General features: G+C 39.3%; 1 protein-coding gene across 1 annotated transcript in view; it reads right to left on the bottom strand.

Annotated features, from left to right (window-relative positions):
• Positions 1-21,497, bottom strand: part of LOC127796078 (nardilysin-like) — a 44,615-nt gene that overhangs the window by 8,881 nt on the left and 14,237 nt on the right. The window contains exons 8-11 of the mRNA XM_052328145.1: positions 11,235-11,468; positions 7,980-8,128; positions 6,726-6,882; positions 932-1,084 (exon numbers count right to left, since the gene is read on the bottom strand). Coding sequence (XP_052184105.1) covers positions 932-1,084; positions 6,726-6,882; positions 7,980-8,128; positions 11,235-11,468 — 693 coding nt within the window. The remainder of the gene's footprint in view (positions 1-931; positions 1,085-6,725; positions 6,883-7,979; positions 8,129-11,234; positions 11,469-21,497) is intronic.

Below are 21,497 nucleotides of genomic sequence, written 5' to 3' on the forward strand. Positions count from 1 at the left end.
TATCTTCAAATTATATATATTTTTAAGATAGAAAATTTGTTTAGTAGGTTATATTTACGGATAAATTTTTTAAGAGGAAAGCAATGGCAAATCAACAATCTGTCTCTTAAAAAATCTGGTGGTCAAGATGATGAAAAATGTCTTCAAAAGATGCAAGCTAAGATAAACTTAAAAGATCTTCTATTTAATCCTTGATTAAAGATTAAAATGTCAAATTATTATTCAAATAAGTAATACAATATACATAGAACATATTTACAAAGGAGACTTTGTCCAATCTTGACAATATAATTTTCCACAGAAAAAATTAAAAATTTATTAAATATTATTAAGCTCTTGGTTTAGTGAGTTTGATAATTAGTTGGAGTATAGCACAGGAAAAAAATTAGTGAGTCAATTAAATATGTGATTGTTCTGATATTAAGTTAAAAAAATTGCCCTTTCATAGGGGTATGTATGAGCTCTGTCGCCTAATTTATGTGAGTTGATCCTTCCATAACTTAAGTAAAGAAATTGTGTGGCCCTAAAGAGAGGCAATTTCAAGCTCATCGGAATCTTTTGGTTTCATTGGGAAGGACCTGACAATATTCAGAAATTCAGATTGGAACAATTAGTTAAGTTCACTAATTGATAACAAAAATAATCTAGCTTACTCGGAGTCCAAACACCATCTTATAACCTGAAAGATAGCATCCAAACGCATGGGAATCAACTCATCACCAAGGTTGTGCCAGACCCAAGGTTCCCATCAATACTATTACTTGAAAACTACATCATTGTAAGGCTCAAGCTAAAAAGCAAAACAATTCCTACAAGTTTTTGCATTCTTTCCCATGACACAGACATAATCCAAAAACATTAAAACACCCATGTTAAAATTATATAAGCAAAGGATAATTTAATATATCAGTCAATGCTACAGGAAATTTACCTTTTGACTTATTGAAGGACTTTGATACCACATCAACCCTCATGTTCTCTGGTCTGAAGAAACTCAAAACATGATTGATCATTTCCTCATCCCATAACTTGTAAGCATAGTCCCCAAAAATAATATGTTCTGGTGGATAAAGAAGCATATTCGCTGCAATGAACAATTACCATCAATCAACTGACAAGAAAGTGGACTAAATGAAAAACCCTTTAACATGACATAGGGGGTAATGGCCATACATAGGATATGTCTATGGATTGAGATGGTTGGAGATCTAGAAGTCATGTAGCCAACCCACCTAGTGGGATTTAGGTTTGTGATTAAAATTATTTTGTAATTGTAGACCAACTAGAAAGTAGTAGAGATAATTATTTTGTAATTGGGGTAAGCAAAATATTTATGTTGGAAGCAAGGCCCCAAGAGGTCAAGCCAAGCATGTTCTATCATAAAGAAAGAAAAGAAATATTTCCTTTCTTTATTATTGTTATTCTTGTTGTTAGTTTTTATTGTTGTTGCCCTTCTCATTTTCCTCTTTTGACTTTTTCTTCTAATTTGGTTTAAGGTAGGACATAAAAAGCAAAAAGATATTCACAGAAATCCTGGGAACTCCATAAAGCACCAAGTTTGCAGTTTAATGTTCTCTTGCACATGAAAGAAAATTGTAGGAAAGTACTAGAATGTGATATGATGATATCATAAATAGGTTATTCTTAAAGACTCCAAAGTGATTCTATTTGAAAACATAATGGACATGTATACTAGATCTCATTTCCAGATCAAGAGAAAGCAAACAACTTATGGCCTAAGTATAATTGCTTACTGTTGAGTTGTATATAGAGATAGTTAGCATGATGTCATGGCTTATATCTGATTATGTCATGATAATTGTATATATATGTGTTTCATCTCTTAGTTTGTAACTAATAGAGATATCCTTCAAACCATCTCTCTCTCTCTCTCTCTAAATTCTCACACGATATCAAAGCCACCAATAAGAAAATTATAAGTTGCCGCTATGTATCCTTCTCTAGCGGTCTGTAGACCCTAAACTTCTTTTCTCTCTCCTTATTGTCTCTGGCAAGACCAAATCTCCACTATCCCGCCATCATTTGCCAACACCATTGCCACCATAGCGTTCACTGCCATCAGATCGGTTCAATCCCAGAGACCCATCATCATCGCCGCTGTCACTCGCCGCCCATCAACCCTCCGCCTAGCAACTACCCGTGCCACCACCTCTGTTGTATCGCTGGCCTCAAATCGGCCCAATCCCGGAGCCCCACCACTGCCACATGCCCCCATCAGATCTGTCAGATCTGAATCGTCAACACATGAATCCACTTTCCGTCCATCGCACCCACTTTCCCCCACTGTCGTTGCGTCGCCAGCCCCAAATTGGCCTAGCCTCGAAGCCCCGCCACCGCCACGCACCACCAGACAGATCTATTGGCTGAGACGTTTTTGCCTCGATCTCTCTCTCTGGTGCTCCAATCGCGACGCTGTCACCACCATTTGACTCGTCTCCCTAAGTCCATCCAAATCCAGGTGGTTTCGTTGCCGTTGGCTATCATTCTCGCACGCCTCTATCGTTGCTCCTTCCATCTCGTTTCAAATCTAATTTGCAATCCTCAACATGTTTGACCTCAATCAAATCACTCCTACACATGGTGAGTCTATTTTAACATATGCTATCTCTCAACCCTTTACCATTTCCAACATAGAGACCCCTGTTATCAAATCTGACAAGTTGATAAGGTATGCCAACTATCTCTCATGGACAACCTCTCTTAAGCTGTGGTTCAAGGGGCAGGGACAAGCAGACCATCTCACCACGAAGGTAGATGATGTCAATCTAGCCAACAAAGCTAGATGGGAACAACTTGATGCTCAATTGTATAATATTTTGTAGAATTCCATTGATAGCTTTGTTTTGCAACTCTTTCGGCTGTTTGAAACCTGTTATGAGGTTTGGATGGAAGCCGTTGAATGTTATACCAGCAACATTTAGCGTCTATACGTAGTTGTCCACACTATCAAGAACATCTAGCAGAGTCACTCTATGGAATCCTATCTGGGCCAAATACGTTCGCTCATGCAGAAGTTTGAAGCTCTTCTTCCATACTCTGATTCCAAAGTCGCTCATGATTCTCAACGGGAAAAACTGTTCATGGTCCTTACTTTATCCAGTCTCAAGCCTGAGTTCAAGCCTTTCCGCCATCAAATCTTAACTAGGTTCACTAACCTTACTATGAAAGATACATACAAAAGATTGCTCAATATGGCTGGCAGTTCTTCCTCTATTGGTACTTCTACAGGTACCCCTCCCGAGGCCTCTGTTCTTGTGTCTCAGACTTTAAGCAATAATCAAGGCTGGTCCGGTAGCCGCTCTCGCCCTCACTGCAACTTTTGCAAAAAGAAGGGGCATGAGGAAGATAAGTGTTGGAAGAAACATGGTCGACCAACTGCCCCTCCTGCATCTTAAACATCCTGAGCGGCTCATATTGCCCAGAGTGCCCCTAGTCCAGCATTAGGCCCTCCAATGGTAACCCCACCAGCTACTGATTATGAGGCTTTCTTGAAGTTATAAGCGTCTCAATCATCTACTGGTCATCCCATGGCTTGTGTTACTCAAACCCCTTCTATTGGGCCGTGGATTTTGGACTCTGGCGCCACTAATTTTCTATCTTTCAAACACTTACTGCTAAAATAAAAACATAGTTTGGAGTTTCTATACATGCTTTCCATAGTGATAATGCCCCTGAGTACTTTCCTTCTCAATTTACTACTTTCATGACTACTAATGAAATATTACATCAATCTTCCTATCCTTACACACCTTAACAAGATGGTGTTGCTAAGCGTAAAAATCGCCATCTCATTAAAACTGCATGAACACTACTCTTACATGCTAATCTTCCCACCAAATTTTGGGGTGATGTTGTTCTTACTGCTTGTTATCTGATCAATTGCATGCCATCTTCTGTGTTACAGGACCAAATACCTCATTCTCTTTTGTTCCCAACACAGTCACTTTATTTTGTTCCCCTTCATGTATTTGGATGTATCTGTTTTGTGCTTTCTTTTTCACCTGGACAGGATAAACTTGCTGCCAAATCTCTCAAGTGTATCTTTCTAGGCTATTCTCTGTTGCAGAAAGGCTATAAGTATTACTCTTCTGAGTTGAATCGCTATCTTATATCTATTGATGTCACCTTCTTTGAACAACAATCTTTCTTCTCAGTTGCTCAGCCCGATTCAAAAAGTCTTGATCAAGTATTGCCTATTCCTTTTTCTTCTCTTTCGTTGCCCTCTTCGAGTCCGTCCGTCTCCTCCTCTGTGGACCCTCCACAACTATCTTTAGGTCCACACTCCACGAATCCTCCCCTTCTTACATATCATTGTTGTCCTTAGCCTATTGCCGACGCCAGCATTCCTCCAGAACAGGACTCTCCTGACTCACACTCTCCATCAGTGGTTCCTCCTGCCACGGATCCTGAGCCAGCTAGCCTTCCTGTTGCTCTCCGCAAAGCTACATGGTCCACTCGTAATCCACACCCTCTTGATAATTTGTTGTGCTATGAGCGTCTGTCACCTGCTTTTAATGCCTTTGTTTCAAGTTTTTCCTTTGTTCATGTTCCTAAAACCACAGGTGAAGCCATGTCGCACCCAGGTTGTCACCAAGCTATGTTCGATGAGATTGAAGCTTTACACTCAAATGGTACTTGGGATTTGGTGCCTCTACCTCCAAGAAAGACTATCGTTGGTTGCCAGGGGGAGTTCACTCCAAAAATGGGCCCCGATGGACAGGTGAATCATCTTAAGGCTCGCTTGGTTGCCAAAGGCTATACACAGATCTATGGGTTGAATTACAGTAAGACCTTCTCTCATGTTGCTAAAATGGCCTATGTTCACCTATTTCTCTCTGTGACTGCTATGCGTCATTGGCTGCTCTATCAATTGGATATTAAAAATGCCTTCCTCCATGGTGATCTACAGGAAGAGGTTTATATGGAACAACCACCTGGTATTGTTGTTCAGGGAGAGTTCAATGTAGTCTGCAAACTCAAGAAGTCTCTCTATGGTTTAAAACAATCTCCACAAGCGTGGTTTGGAAGATTCAACACTGTAGTTCAAACCTTTTGTCTCATCCAAAGTGAAGCTGATCATTCGGTTTTCTATCGACACTCCTCTTCTTTATGCATCTACCTTGTGATTTATATGGATAACATTGTTATCACTGAGAGTGATCAAGTTGGCATACAACAGCTAAAGGAACATCTACATCAACACTTTCAGACCAAAGACCTAGGCAGACTTCGGTATTTCTTGGGTATTAAGGTTGCACAATCAAGAGATTATATCTCAATTTCTCAGAGGAAGTATTCCCTTGACATCTTAGAAGAAACTGGAATGGTGAATTGCAAATCGACTAATACTCCAATGGACCCGAATATCAAACTCTTGCCAGAACAGAGGGAGCCCTTTTCAAATCCCGAAAGGTATCAAAAATTAGTAGGCAAACTGAATTATCTCACCGTCACTTGCCCTGACATTGTTTTTGTTGTGAGTGTAGTTAGTCAGTTCCTCAGTTCTCCATGTGACTCTCATTGGGATGTTGTTATCCGGATTTTACGATACATCAAAAGAGCATCAAGTAAAGGGCTACTCTATGACGATAAGGGACACACAGATATATGTTGTTATGCAAATGCGAATTGGGCAGGATCTCCTCCTGATCGTAGGTCAACCTTTGGGTATTGTGTTCTTATGGAAAGAAATCTAGTTTCTTGGAAAAATAAGAAATAAAATGTAGTAACTAGATCAAGTACAGAGGCAAAATATTGGGCTATGGCTAATATAACTTGTGAGCTCATCTGGCTTAAGCAACTCCTGCAGGAATTTAAATTTTGTGAAGTGTCCCCTATGAAGCTTATTTGTGATAATCAGGTTGCCTTGCATATTGCTTCCAATCCAGTGTTCCATGAACGGACCAAGCATATTAAAATCGACTGTCATCTTATTAGAGAAAAGTTGGTTGAAAGTGTTATTGTTACAGAGTTTGTTAACTCCAAATATCAACTTGTAGATATCTTCATCAAGTCCCTAAAGAGTCCTCAGGTAGAATATATTTGTAACCACCTTGATGCATATGATATCTATGCTCTAACTTAGGGGGGAATATTGAGTTGTATATAGAGATAGTTAGCATGATATCATGACTTATGTAATGAGGTAGCATGATGTCATGGCTTATGACATGATGATGTCATGATAGTTGTATATATATGTGTTCCATCTCTTAGTTTGTAACTAATAGAGATATCCTTCAAACCATCTCACTCTCTCTCTAAATTCTCACACTTACATTTTCTTGAAACAAGGGACACAAAATGGAGGAAGTTTGTAGCAAAAGAGGTAGAAGAAGATCAAAGAAAACTTGGTAGGAAACCCCTAAACATGACATAGGATATAATGGCCTTAAAGAAGATATACGTATAAATAGATATAGTTGGAGGTTTAGAATTCATGCAGCTGACCCCACTTAGTGGGATCAAGGTTTATGATTGTTATAACAAATCCAAAATGATAAAAAAGGAGAATAACCCTTAAAAGGAAAGTAACAAATAAATCCTTAAATAAGGTATATTCTAAAGGCTGAAGCGAGCAACAAGTAGCAAGCTCATTGCAACTAATTATATTAAGCAAGTTACAACATCATAAGTTAGGGGGCTCACAATTGAATAAAATACATGAAAGCAGATGGAGCTAAACAGAATGAAGAGAAGAAAACCTGCAAGTTCTGCAGCATAATCATCCTGAGGCTGTTCCTCCGCAAATCTGAATTCCATAGTTCCAATATCCTGGAGTTCCTTGAATATCCATTCTTGTGGAGAAACTTGACGCAATAACTTAAGGTACTGATAAACATAGGCAATGATCTCAAAGATCTGAACACCAGCATAATACAACAAAGCAGTGATATTAGTAAGACAGGTTCAAACAAGAAAAAATTACAAGGGTGGTAGATAAAGCATATGTACTCGGCAACAAATGGGCAATGAAGTATGAGTGCGCTAGCTATAAAATGGTCTGTCCTACCAAGAGGCTACAAATTAGGACCTAAGACGACAGCAGCCCACCATAGTTAGGCCCTAGGTTTACAATATTAATATGGTCAACACGTGGCCACACTCAAGTTACAATGATCAACATTTCTTAGAATGCCCACTTATCTCTTTGTTGTTGTGTCCTCATTCACCCTTGTGGAAACAGCCTCTTTTTTTTTTTTTTTGGGGGGGGGGGGGAAGGTTGCATGCAAATATGACCCTCCCCTGAGCCTTCAAAGTGGGGAGCCCTGTGCACAAGCGGTGCACATATTAATTTATACAATGTTGCCAATTGCTATATCTACATATGGAATTTCAATAAGTTTTACCATTCTAGAAAAGGGCCACATAAAAAAAAGTCACTAGTGAGAGCTGGCCATTTTAATCAGAGGGAACTAGGCATGGACCCTCCTGAGGGGCAAAAGAAGTTCCCTTTGATGATTGCTTCTTTCTACAAATGAATAGTAGTACTTAATATCAATTTCTGCAGATGTCATATTAGTAGGACTTTAGCAACTTCAGACATAGGAAGGAAACTGTAAGGCAAGAGATAATAACAACCGTTCACACAGCCTTACCCCCCCCTCTTTTTCAAACAGAAAAACAAATGAAGTGAATAAAGACCAAGGAAGCATATTATTATACCTTTCAAAATGGTAAGCAGTGCTTATGAAGAGAAAACATACAAATGAAGCATGAACCAATCCACTCCAAGAAAGATGGGTTGGCTAAATAGTTTTATATCGGATATGTAACTCAAAGAATTATCCTTTCTCCAAGCTAAAGTCATTATGCAAAAGATGCAATGACCTTGTATGTGAACCACAAAAAGTAATTGTTAATGAATCAAAAAATCTGTCTTTAAGTGCTGTACTAACTTCTGAGAAGGAGAGGAGTGCATACCAGAAGAATCAGTAAAAGGAATAAATAACACCTACCTTTTCCAAGCCAGAGTCAGTAAGGCATATAGACATGCCAAAAATATAGGCTACCAACGATCGGTGCATTCCTTCATCCCACACACCGGCTGATATAGAAGTTATCCACCCTCTTGCTTTTAGAAAGAAATGCAAGCTCCCTTTGGCCTCTGAGAAGAAATATTAACTTGTCTTCAGATACAGAATTCATGCTTCAAATATATTAACCAGAAATAGCAATTACCATGTTGCTAGAGAATAGAGTTCCATTGGCTTAAAAGAAAATGAATTCAAAGTATTTCATTAAAATACTATCAAACCCAATGACATGAAATAAGATAATCAAAGCAGGGAAGACAAATATTTGCCATAATTGCAACCAAAGTAGAACATGCCATGAGAATACATACCCAAATTAGAGCAAGCAAATTTTCATTCAACACTTCTAATTCCATGAGCTTTGAAGTTCTCATTTTAAAACTTGACAACTAAATATAACTATTCAAATAGTTATTTTCTGTAAATTGTACCAAATAATAAAGGTGTAAAAACCAAATAATATCTATGTAGAAGCTGACGGAGATGTATAACACAAAAACTACAAGGAATCATAGGTTGATGTAAGATTTTTAATCCCTAAACAAAAATTATGGGAATAATCATCAACCAATCATCCTTGCTTAGCTACTAACACAAATTTTAGCTGCCTTAATTTTTTCAAAGTAATGGACAAAAGAACACGAACACCTAGCTCTATTGCTAAGCACAACAACAATAACAACTTTAATCCCTCTTGGTGGGGTTAGCTGTATTAATATTAGCTCTCCTTATCTTTACCCATGGCCTTATTATATATAAAGCCATTAAATCCCATGTCACATCGAAGGGTTTCCCACTAAGTTCCTTTTGGTCCTTCTCTATCTCTTTTGCTACAAACTTCTCCCATTCCATTTGTTCACCTCACCAAAGGTGTCTATTGTACTTATTCTCACATGTTCAAACCGTATTAATTGCGTCTTCCACATCTTTTCTTCACTATATGTTAATCCAACCTTACGTATAATTCTATTTCTATGGCCACATATCTACATCTTCACCAGTTGCGTTCATATTTTACAGACTTTGATAGTTAAGCGCTCGACATTTTGAGGCATAAATAAATAAAATTTCATAGTTGTTTGATAAAACTTTATTTTTGAGATTTAAAGGGATTTTTGTAATCACATAAAATGTTGGATGCACTTCTTCACTTAAATCATTGTATCTTGATCGTGTGAGTAACATCCTCAACAATCTCCCCTTATTTTTTGAATAATTGATCCTCCAGCTCTATTGCAAAGAAATGAAGGGAAATTTATTGGTTAGATATTAAAGTTTTTAATTAGCTACGTTAAAGATAGAACTCAACTCAATTTTACTTAGCAATATATATATGTGTGTGTGTGTGTGTGTGTGTGTGTGAGTGTGTGTGTGTGTGTTGGAAAATAGTTTAAATTAAGTAAATGATTTAAACAAAATACATTAGTTTAAATTAATGAGTTGGAAACCCAATAGGCTTGGCCACCCAAAAGAAATACATTAACCGGAGAAATTGCACATTAACTAAGACTCCAAAAAACATTCAGAAATTAGAAAGGCATTCCGAAAGACATTAGTTGAAATGTCCAAAGGATTTTCCTTCAATATTAAAACATTCCTAATGAAAATGTCTATACACTATTATAGATCTCAGGTTGAGAAGTACTTATTTCCCTTTGGTTAGTGGAAAACCATGGGGAAACAGGACCGAATATGAGCCAAGTTGAATCCCAAAGATAAAAGAGTTATTGGATCCCTTGCACAATGGGAGGCTCCAGCTATCTTCAAAAAGGTCATAGCACCTCATAGCAAGAGATCTGACTTTTGTTTCAATTATACTTTTATCTAACAACACTAGTAACAATTCTGATTTTCTAACAATATATATATGTGTGTGAAATAAACAAGCCCTAAAACAAATAGAAAATCCCAAGAATGAAAATTTTGTGTTGTACAACTCCCACAGCTAAGTAATTTTTTAAAAAAATGAAAACTAAAGTGGAGCAAGGATAATTTAAGAGGCAACTAGGGATAAAATGGGAAAATCTAAAATAGAAATTGTTACTGTGAAAAGAAAATAGAAAGATCATTAGAGAGCTAAAAATCCTGACAAATGGAGGAAGCCCCATAATAGATGAATCATAGCATTACAAAGTATAGTCTGGAAGCATATCCACACTTGAAAGGATAGGAATCACAATGTTCATTGTAAGTTGACTGGCTACAATGCAAATTGAAGGAGCATGTTAGAGAAAATACAAGTAAATATACACAAATTCGTGATAGGCAACCCATAATATTCTGCTACCAGCAATGAGGACAGAATAGGAATTGAAATAGGAGAAGGCCAATTGGTGCATGTGCAGCCTAACAAATTCAGTTAAGGGGTAGAATGGGAAGAGCAAAGAGAAGGGGGCATGTGAGGGCAACATATTCCTATAAATAAGAGAAGCAAATAGAGTAGAAGGGGGGAATATTTTAGTGAGGATATTGGGAGAGTGTGGACCTCTCAAAAGTCCACTTTCTTTTCATTTTGTTAATTTCTTGGCTGGAAATCCTGATAGTTGTTGATAATTGCTAGCTGTTTGAATTTTTCTAATTGGGTTCCTATCAATTGGATGCATGAAAAAGTTCAAATGTGATCAAATACAACAAATTTGAAACAAAAACAAAACCTAGGACCCTGATTTGGATTGGCAACATGCCAGAACTATCTGTTTTTGAGCTTTTAAATGTTCAAAAAACATCAAATACAACATCTAAGGGAGTAGGAGTCATAAATTGAATTGACAGGACAGACCAATCTCATTCATCCTAATCCTTTACCAATCTGATGAATATATGAAAATTAACAAGAAGATTGAGATGCTAAATGGGAGCATAGATAGTGCAAAACTTCGAAAAGCGGCTATAAGTGAGATCATTACAACCTTCTCGAAATAAAGACCAACGCAAATCTTAGATGAATATATCAAAAAAAAAAAAATTCTTAAAATTGTGGAAAACAGAAGAATCCCAATTTCAAATTGGACAAATTTTATCAGAGAAATCTGCCATAACTTGTGGAGGTTGGGTCAGATTCAAACAGGATAAAAAAAATCACTAAATAAGCATTAAAGAAACACAATTTCCAGCCTTGACCAAGTACAAGAAAAAAGATGCTATATTAAACTAAATAATTTGATAAAATGTACTTACCATGCCCAATGAGATGAGCCAGGTAATCCTCTGGTTTTCTCAAATAATCATCTCTGAGGGATGGCAATGTCCACGATAAATTAAGGATATGAACATCTTTAACTGCCTCTAACTTGTAAACTTTACCAGCTTTCCAGATAGGAAGTTCCATCCTGACATCATGCTTTAAGGGAGGACCTCTTTTGACACCACTAAATAATTCAAGCACCCAGCTCTCAAGAATATCTAGAGTCTCTGCAACATTTGAAAGAACAACATTAACATAAGTAGATAGCTGACTGAATAAGTTGATCTTTCCCATAGAAATTTATTTCTGTTATGTAGTGGCCATTCTTCTATTTATTTATTTTTTCCAATGGTAGATAACTCTAATATTTCTGATATAGTTGAAGAAGTTGGTCATGTTACTTGAAAATAGTCTTGCAAAGGATCTTCAAGAATGCACAAATAAATTTCATGATCTCCATTAGAAAAAAGGGATTCAATGAGTTCCAACTCAATTTTGGAAAAAGAAATAAGGAATTGTCACTTAAAGACCCTTATAGAAGAAGATTTCATGACATAACTTAGATTGCTTCCAGCAACCTTTACCCTAGAGCAAATGCTACAAGAAAAGTGATGTCCATGAACTCCAACTTTAGCAATAAATTATTGTCATGATTTGGATGCAGGCAGACATCCAGGCCCTTGATGCAGTAGATTACCACTTTTACTTTCAATTGTTATTGCTATTTTTATTTTGCTACTTTTACTTTCAGTTGTTTTTATTTTATTTTCTGGATTGCTATTTCAGCAATAGGTATAGGCTTATATTCAGCAACAGCAGTTATGTACTAACAGGCAGTTACGTACAGTAACAGTAGTTACATCCCACTTCCTTTCCACTACATCACTATCAGTAAAAGGTGCTATACAAGCCACCCAATTACTGGTTTTTGGATCATTATTGGAATATCAGAAGTTCAGTTTCTCTCTTCTCTCTTCAATTCTCTCCTTCAGTCCCTCCATCTGCAGAAATTGACGTTAGTACTGGTGGCCAGGCCCATACTTTTCTCCACACCTAAAACATAATCCAAGCTGTTTCTTTTGTTCCACAGTGAATGGCTTAACCAGGTTGGGATTTGATAGAGCCTTAAGATTCAGGTTTTCTCTAGGTACTCCTGAGTTTGCAGCTCTGGGATTTCATCCAGTTGGTTGACCAATTACAGGATAGCCCTAGAACTGAATTTTATGCTTCCTGAAAATAGCTTCCAAAGCCAATTCTTGCAATCTTGCCTTCTCAGCAGCCTGCTTAATGGTTGCAGGCTGCATCAACTTAACCATTGGCCTCAGTTCATTTTTTAAACCGCTGATAAAGGTAGAAACAAAATACTGCTCAGTCAAGGCAGGTTATGCATTCAACATTAGGGACCTCTATTGAAACAATTCCCGCACTTACACACTCTAAGATATCCCTCAAGAACTGACACTCGCTCACACGAAAAAAAGGACAGAATTTAGGAAACAAGAAACAACACAGAATTCAACACACACACAAGACAAAGAAGATTTATCCTAGTTCGAACTCCTTTTTTGGAGAACCTACGTCCAAACTAATGAGGATCTTTCTCTTCACTATCTTGAAAAACACAAGAACAGATTACATGTACTGCACTCTCACACACAGCTCTATGCATAAGCTGTCTAATCTTGGAGATTACAAAGCTATACACACTTTCCTCTCACATACACAGCCCATACTCATTTCTCTCGAGATAGAATGAAAATCAATGTATCGAATGAGACCCCTGACCCTCTATTTATAAACCATAGAGAGCAGAACTTACAAGGACAGAACCAGTAGCTGCCTTATACATGTGGCGATTACCATTACAATATGTAATTGATGGTCTAACGGTCTTCTAGAAACTCCTCTGATACCCATATCCTTTTATGTTTCTTTTCTCTCTTGAGCCTCAATACTAATATAACACAAATGCTTTAACAAATTCTCCACCCATTTGCATTTGATTAGGCTTCCTCAGGATAGATACTTGCACCCTTCTATTCTCGCCAAGCTCTTCTTTATTCAGCATCTTGGACTACCTACAGTAGCTTCATACAATGCTTCAGCTTTGCAATAGGTACAGCCTTTGTGAACATGTTAGCCGCATTCTCATCACCTGCAACTTTAGTTAGCTTTACATCTTGATTCTCTATTATTTCCCCAATAAAGTGGTGTCGCACATCTATGTGTTTTATCCTTTCATGATGTGCTTGGTTCTTAGACAAGTGAATGACACTTTGACTATCACACATCAGGGTGGCATCCACTATAGTCCTTAGGAGCTCACTGGTTAGGCCTTTTAACCACATAACCTCTTTTATAGCTTCAAATATTGCTATATATTTTTCCTCGATTGTAGATAAACCCACCACATGTTGGAGGCTTGATTTCCAACTGATAATAGAATTTCACAACTTAAATACATATCCGGTTGTGGATCTTTTTTTTATCTAAATCAACAGCATAATCAACATCTGAATACCCTAGGATACTTGTTGGTTCTCCCATATCAGCTCCACCATAAGAGAAAACCATGCTACTAGAACCCCTTAAATACCTAAATACCCACTTAATAGCATTCTAGTGTATTTTACTTGGATTTGCCATGAATCTACTCACTACACTCATTGCATGAGCCAAATCAAGCCTTGTGCACACTATGCTATACATTAAACTACCCACTGCACTAGAGAAGGGATTACCACTCATCTCCTTCACACTTTCCCCATCCCTAAGACATTGATCTGAGGATAATTTAAAATGTTAAGCAAATGGCACATTCACTGCCTTAGCATCTACCATTCCAAACCTCTTAATTAGCTCTTCTAGATAGCATTTAAGAGATATGTATAATATTCTTTGTTGTTTATTTCAAGTGATTTCAATCCCTAGAATTTTCCTTGCTTCCCCTAACTCCATCTCAAATTCTGACTTTAATTTCAGCTTTAGATGCTGAATTTCTTGCTTAGATTGACTTACTATGAGCATGTCATCCACATAAAGGAGTAAATAGATTGAAACACAAGATGAAATATGTTTAACATAAACACAACAATCAGAGGAACTTCTAATATACCCTTGGTTTAACATAACCATATCGAATTTCCTATACCATTGCCTTGAAGATTGCTTAAGCCCATAAAATGATTTCTTAAGCAAGCATACCTGCTCCACCTTTCCTCTAGATTCAAAGCCTTTAGGTTGTTCCATTAATATCTTCTTGTGAGAAGTCAGAGGTAGAACTCCAACCTGAAAAGTCAGTTTAACAAATGGAGAGATCCTCCTCCTTATATATAGCCCAAGTCTCCCTTGCTGAGGCGACGTGGGATTCTCACACTTCTCATCTAGGTCTCCATGAAGAAAAATTGTGGTTACATCCATTTGTTCTAATTTTAGGTTTAGGTGAGCTGTTATGGCAAGCAACACTCTAATTGAAGTATGTCTCACAACTGGTGAAAAAACCTCATTGAAATCTATACCTGGGACATAGGTAAATCCTTTAGCCACTAACCTAACCTTATACCTAGGTTTTGGATTAATCCCAACCCCTTCCCTGATCCTTCCCTGATCTTATTGAGCCATTTACAGCCTAACCAGAATCCAAGTCTGATTCTTTCTCAAGGATTCAATTTCAAACTCCATGGCCTCTATCCACTTTTTTGATTCTTTAGATGGCACTCCCTCTTCAAATGTTAGAGGCTCCTCTCCTACCACTTCAGATGCACTTGTTAGTGCATAAGATACTAGGTCTGAAAAACCACTTCGACTCCTTCTATGTCTATCCCTAGCCACACTATACCTAGAGGTATCCGGTTGGTCTCCTAAACTAAAGTCTGCATCATTCTCTTCTTCACTTTCCTCATATTGTGCAAAATCTTGATCATGAGGATCTTCCTGAACATTTTCAAACACTATGCCTTGAATTTCCGCATCTATAGACTTAGAATTTTCCCCTAAGTCTGGCTAGACCTCTATATTTACATCTTTCATGGTAGCCCCTTCATCAAATGTCACATTTCTTATGACCATAGTTCTGGGCCCTTCTCTCTCAAGGTTTCACAATCTATAATCTTTGACTCGGTGGGGATATCCTACAAATAAGCATTTCTTAGCCTGAGGTTCCAGCTTGCCTTACTTCACATGAGCATAGACTAAGCAACTAAACACCCTAAGGTGTTCTAAACTTAGCTTATGACCTGTCCACCTTTCATAGGGGGTTTGAAATTGTAGCTGATGGTGATTTGTTGATCACATAAGCTGCAGTTGATACTACCTCCCCCAAAAAAGATTTGGACAAATTTGCGTGGAATAGCATGCATCTCACTCTTTCTAATAATGTTCTATTCATTCTTTCGACCAATCCGTTTTGTTTAGGGTTTCCTGGGGTAGTCAAATGCCTAATTATCCCACTCTCTTTGCACATTTGAGTGAACTCTTTATTGCAGAATTTTAGCCCATTATCTATTCTAATGGTTTTGATAGTCCACCCTTTTTGGTTTTCTACCATTTTCTTCCATGTCCTAAAGGCCTCAAAGGTATGATCTTTTGACTTTAAGACATAAACTCACAACATTCTAGAGTAGTCATCTATAATGGATAGAAAATACCTAGAGCCTCCATGGGTTAAGGTTTGAGATGGTCCCCACAAATCTGAGTGTATATAGTCTAATGGTGATTTTAAGGAATGAATTGCTTCCTTGCTGAATTTAACTTTAACAGCTTTGCCATAGATGCAAGACTCACATTTATTGAGTCCTACAACCTGGCCATGACCTGGAATGCCTTGCTTGGCAAGCTCCTTGAGCCCTTGCTCGCTAATGTGTGACATCTTTAGATGCCACAACCTCGCCTGCATTTGGGCATTGCTGCTTGCTACAGCAACTTCCCCACTCAAAGTGGTTGCTTGCAGAATGTATATATCATTCTACAACACTGCCCTCATGCATATTAAGGATCCTTTGGTGATTTTCAAGACTCCACCCTCACCCTTAAAGTTAAGGCCATTCCAGTCCAATTCACCATGAGAAATTAAGTTTCTCTTAAGTTCTAGGACATGCATTACTGTTGTTAGGGTCCTATATGATCCATCATACATTTTTATGTCATAACTCAATTTTAACAAGGAAATTCTCTCGCGATTCAATGGGAATCGGGAATTGAGGGTTCAAACAAGAGAATTAGAAGAATGAAGGGAGAAAATTAAGAGATTGAGAGAAGTTTGGAGGGAAAAGAGAAACAATACTTTTCCATTCATACCCATTCTGGTCACAAGCTTGGTTTATATACCCAGCCTTGCGCCATATTTGAATTACAATCACTATTTGAATTATTCTCTAACTACCTTTTGATCTTTATTACAATAATACCATTCTCTAACTACCTCCTGCTTATTACAAGAATGCCCTCCTCTTAATGCTCCCAACTCCATTACCAGGACAATTGCCCCCTTGCTTGAAATGCTGCTTGTCCTCAAGTAGGTCAAAGTAACTAGGCTACCCCGGGAAACTGTTGTAGGAGATCCAGCAAGTGATGTATTGTTCTTCGGATGGAGGTTGGACCAGTGCACCAACACCTATGTGATTGGTGCCTTCTATTTGTAGATAACTCTTCTCCCGACAATAGCTATAGGTTCTGCCCCCTGTTGGCTATTCTGGGCTACTGGAGGCAGGATGGGACTCACCGGGTTGTTACCAGAGGAAGGTTTAAGGAGTGACACATGGAATACGGGATGGATGGAGGACTCTCCTAGGAGTTGTAACCTGTAGGCAGCCTTTCCCACTTGCTCAATCACTTTGGTAGGGACTGTAGAACTTTGGGCTGAGCTTGTTTACCTTGTGGGGTGATATGGTTTTCAACTGTGCTTGCCTCAACTTCAAGTACACCTTGTCCCCAACAGAGAAATCCCTCTCGCTCCTTTTCTTATTAGCGAATTGTTTCATCCAGTTCTGTGCACTGACTAACTCCTTTTTTAGAGTTTACAACATCTGTTGCCTTTGGACTAGGTAGTCATCCACTGTGGCCACTAAGTTATGGCCCCCGCCCAATGGTAAAATAGGTGGTTGGTACCCAAAGAGTGCTTCGAATGATGTCATTTTTAGGGAGGAATGATAACTGGTGTTATACCACCATTGTGCTAGAGGAAGCCACTTATGCCACCCAATTGGGTACATTAAGCATACACAACTGAGATTGGTTTGTAAGCATTGGTTTACTCGCTTCGTTTACCCGTCGATCTCCGGGCGATAGGAGGAAGACATATGTAGATGGGTTCCTAGGGACTTCATGAGCTCTTTCCACAGCAAGCTTGTGAAGACCTTATCTCAGTCTGAGACAATCACTTGGGGCAGACCGTGTAGCTTACCCACCAGATCTAGAAACACTCTAGCCATTTCTTGTGCAGTAAATAAGTGAGTTAAGCTCAAGAAATGAGCATACTTTGTAAATCTATCAACCACAAGTAACACACAATCTTTATCCTCTAACTTTGGCAACCCTTTCACAAAGTCCATGCTGATTTTGGTCCACGCTTGGTCTAGTATAGGTAGGGGTTGTAGCAACCCCGGAGGGTGAATGTTTTCATGTTTGCATCTGCTACAAATATCACATATTCTTTCACTACCTTCTTCAGCCTCGGCCAATAGAATAGTTGTTTCACCTTGTTATAGGTATTTAGCTCCCCCAAATGCCCCCCCACGGAAGAATCATGTAGAGTCTTCAACACTCTTCTCCTGAGGGATTCTTCCTCCCCAATCACCAATCTTTCTCTATATCTTAACACCCCATTTTTAATAGTGAAGTTCGGTCTACTATCAGGGTCAATAGTGAGTTGCTCCATCAGCGTTTTAGTCCACTCTCCTTGACTATAGTAGGAAGTCACTTCCAAAAACCAATCAGGTGTTAAGGCAATGATAGTAGTTGCTCCCCCATCCTCCAAGCACCTGGATAGAGCATCTACAGCGTTATTCTCATACCCCTTATGGTATTGTATTACATAATCTAGCCCCATTAACTTCGACATCCCTTTTCGCTAGAGGTGCGTATGGAGTTTCTGTTGCAACAAAAATTTGAGGCTCTCGTGATCTGTCTTTATTATGAATCGACCCCTTCTAGGTAATGCCTCCACTTCTCTACTGCTATTAGGACAACTAGGAGTTCCTTGTCATATACACTTAGACCCAAATGTTTAAGGGCTAAGGCCTAACTAATGAAAGCTAGGGGTCTACCCCCTGCATCAACAATGCTCCCACTCCAAAATCACTTGCATCTGTCTCCAATACAAATGATTGACTAAAATCAGGGAGACCTAGCGTGGGCACCTCACTCATAGCTATTTTCAACTTTCCAGAGGCTTCTTCAGTTTTATCATTCCAATGAAATCCATCTTTCTTTAGCAATTCTGTTAAGGGTTTGCTAATGAGGCCATAGTCCTTCACAAATCGCCTATAGTACCCAGTAAGGCTCAAGGCTTTCACATTGGCAAGTCTTGGCCAAGCGGTCATGGTTGCTAGCTTTTGGGGGTTTGTACTCACACCTGCACCAGAAATAATGTGGCCAAGATACTCTACTTGGGGTTATGCAAATGCATATTTAGACTTCTTAATGTACAACTTATTGAGCCTGAGGACTTGCAGAGTGGTCCTTAAGTGCTTTGTGTGTTGGGATAACGTAGGGTTGTACACAAGGATGTCATCAAAGAATACCAAAATGAATTGGCAAAGGTAGGGCTCAAATATTTGGTTCATGAGAGCTTGAAAGATTACTGGGGCATTGGTTAATCCGAAAGGCATTACCAAAAATTCGTAATGCCCTTGGTGGGTTCTAAATGCGGTTTTGTGGATGTTATTAGGGTGCACACAAATCTAGTGATATCCAGATCTGAGGTCAAGCTTAGAAAAAACCTTGGCCCCATGTAGTTCATCTAATAAATCTTCAATAATCAATATAGGAAATTTGTTCTTGATGGTAAGGGAATTGAGTTGGCGGTAATCAATGCAAAACCTCAAACTGTCATCTTTCTTTTTTACTAGAAGCAAGGGTGAGGCATAGGGGTTGGTGATTGGCCGAATGGTAGAGGAGTGTAACATTTCTTTAACCATTCATTCAATCTTCTCTTTTTTGTTTTGGGGAATATCTATAGGATCGAAGGTTGACTAGCTCAACATTGGGTTTCAAATTGATGGTGTGGTCTATAGGTCTCGGGGGTGGTAGAGCCCTAGGTTCCTCAAACAAGTCCCCAAACTCATCTAGAGTAAATTAAGAGAGTCTAGTTCAGTTACCTCCCAAGGAGTATGAGCTACATCCATGGAATTAAGCAAGAACAGCTCCCTTCTTTCAGTGTCTCCTTCCAATTCCCAAGCATGTATGGAGAAAAGTTGTGTTACCTGCGTCCATTTGTTCTTAAGCAGCTTATGTAGCTTCTTGCCTGTAATCATCTTACAGGTCCCTATCTCCATATTACCCATAAGAGTCATCTTCTTTCCCCCCTTCTCGAATGTGACTTCCATCTTATTAAAATCAAAACAGATGGAACTGACCTCCCTCATCCAATCAACACCTAAGACCATGTCACAACCTCCCAATTTGAGAAGGCATAAGTCAACCTCAAATTCTTCCCCCTGCATCTGCCAACAAAAGCCCACACACACTGATTTGCACAATACCTTCTGGCCACGGTGACCGATAGAGGATGGGTCCTAGTGAGGCTGCACTTCAACTTCTTGGTCATTCTCTCATCTAGGAAGCTATGGGTGCTTTCGTTGTCAATGAGGATCATCAAACTATTTCCCCTTGCTCTGCCTTCCACCTTGATGATCTTATTAGTGGTCACTCCCCTTAGAGCATGTAGGGAGATCTCCACCTTCTCCTCTCCTCCTTCTTCCCCTTGACTGACTTCTTCCTCGACGTTTTCTTCAGTGCCATCCAATAACAGTAACTATCGTTTACATTGATAGCCGGGTGTATACTTATCTCTGCATCGGAAGCAAAGTCCAGCCAACCTCCTCTGTTCTCTCAAATTTCCTGCGAATGATTTGGAAGGCGCTGGAAGAGCCAACCCCTTATTGCTTTGTCCCCATGTGCCTCCCTCATTAGTTCCTCCACGGTTGTTTTATTATTGGGGCACCCTCTGCCATCCCTTGTTCACCCCCTTCTGCTTCTTGGCCAACGCTTCCACCGTCATTTCCTGCAACCTGGCACACTCCGTGGCCTGTTGGACTATCATTGGCCGGAACATCTTAACAGTGGGATGGATATCTTCGTTCAAGCCACTAATGAAGCTTGACACGAAGTACCCCTCGGTGAGAGTGGAGTTTGAGATCAGCATGAGGGCCTTTAACTCCTCGAACCTCTACTGATAAGCTTGCACCATTCCCCCTTGCTGGAGCTTATTGAATTCCTCCACAACGTCCGTCATCCCCTTCTCCCCGAATCCACACAAACCTTCCACGAATTCCTCCCACGTGCATTCCTCCCGAACACCTCTCCAACTCTGGTACCATGCATCACTCATGTCATTCATGTAGGCTGCCGCCACTACCACCCTCTACTGTTCAACCACATTGTACAGGCTGAACACCCTCTCACAACGCCGCACCCACCACCTGAGATTCTGGCTCTCAAATAGAGGGATCTCCATCTTAAGCATCAGCGAACCAATCAGATTCGATCTGGTCGCAGTGCCTTGTCTCCTTACCCCTACATTCTCCTCCATCACCAGCTACTCCATTGCCAAATCCATCGATCCCTCCGATCTAAGATTTCCTCCTTGGCTATTGAGAATTGGCTCAGATCGTTCAAAGGGAGGGAATTTAGGTGAGATTCTTACCTGAGTTTGGTGCGAGAGCATCAGCATGAATTGATGCATTTGATCCTTGAAAGCCTGACTCTGCTCTCTCATTTGATCCTCCAATTAAGTGGCATGCGCTCTATTCTCCTCGTGGCACACACTTACCACCCCGTCGATCCTCCGTTCTACCAAATTCTCAAACATCTCCATGCGATTCTGCATCTCGAACACCATGGACGACACTTGCTGGAGATGCGCCTCTGCTTCATCCTCGTCCCATCAGCCATGGCCTGATCCAATCGCCCAAAAACTGTTCTGATACCAAATTGTCAGAACTCAATTCTGATAAGGAAATTCTCTCGCAATTCAGTGGGAATTGCGCGGGAATTGAGGGTTCGAATGAGAGAATTAAGAGAGAGAGAAAGAAGTTTGG

Source organism: Diospyros lotus, chromosome 1, assembly GCF_014633365.1.
Source record: "Diospyros lotus cultivar Yz01 chromosome 1, ASM1463336v1, whole genome shotgun sequence".
Classification (NCBI taxonomy): Eukaryota; Viridiplantae; Streptophyta; class Magnoliopsida; order Ericales; family Ebenaceae; genus Diospyros; species Diospyros lotus.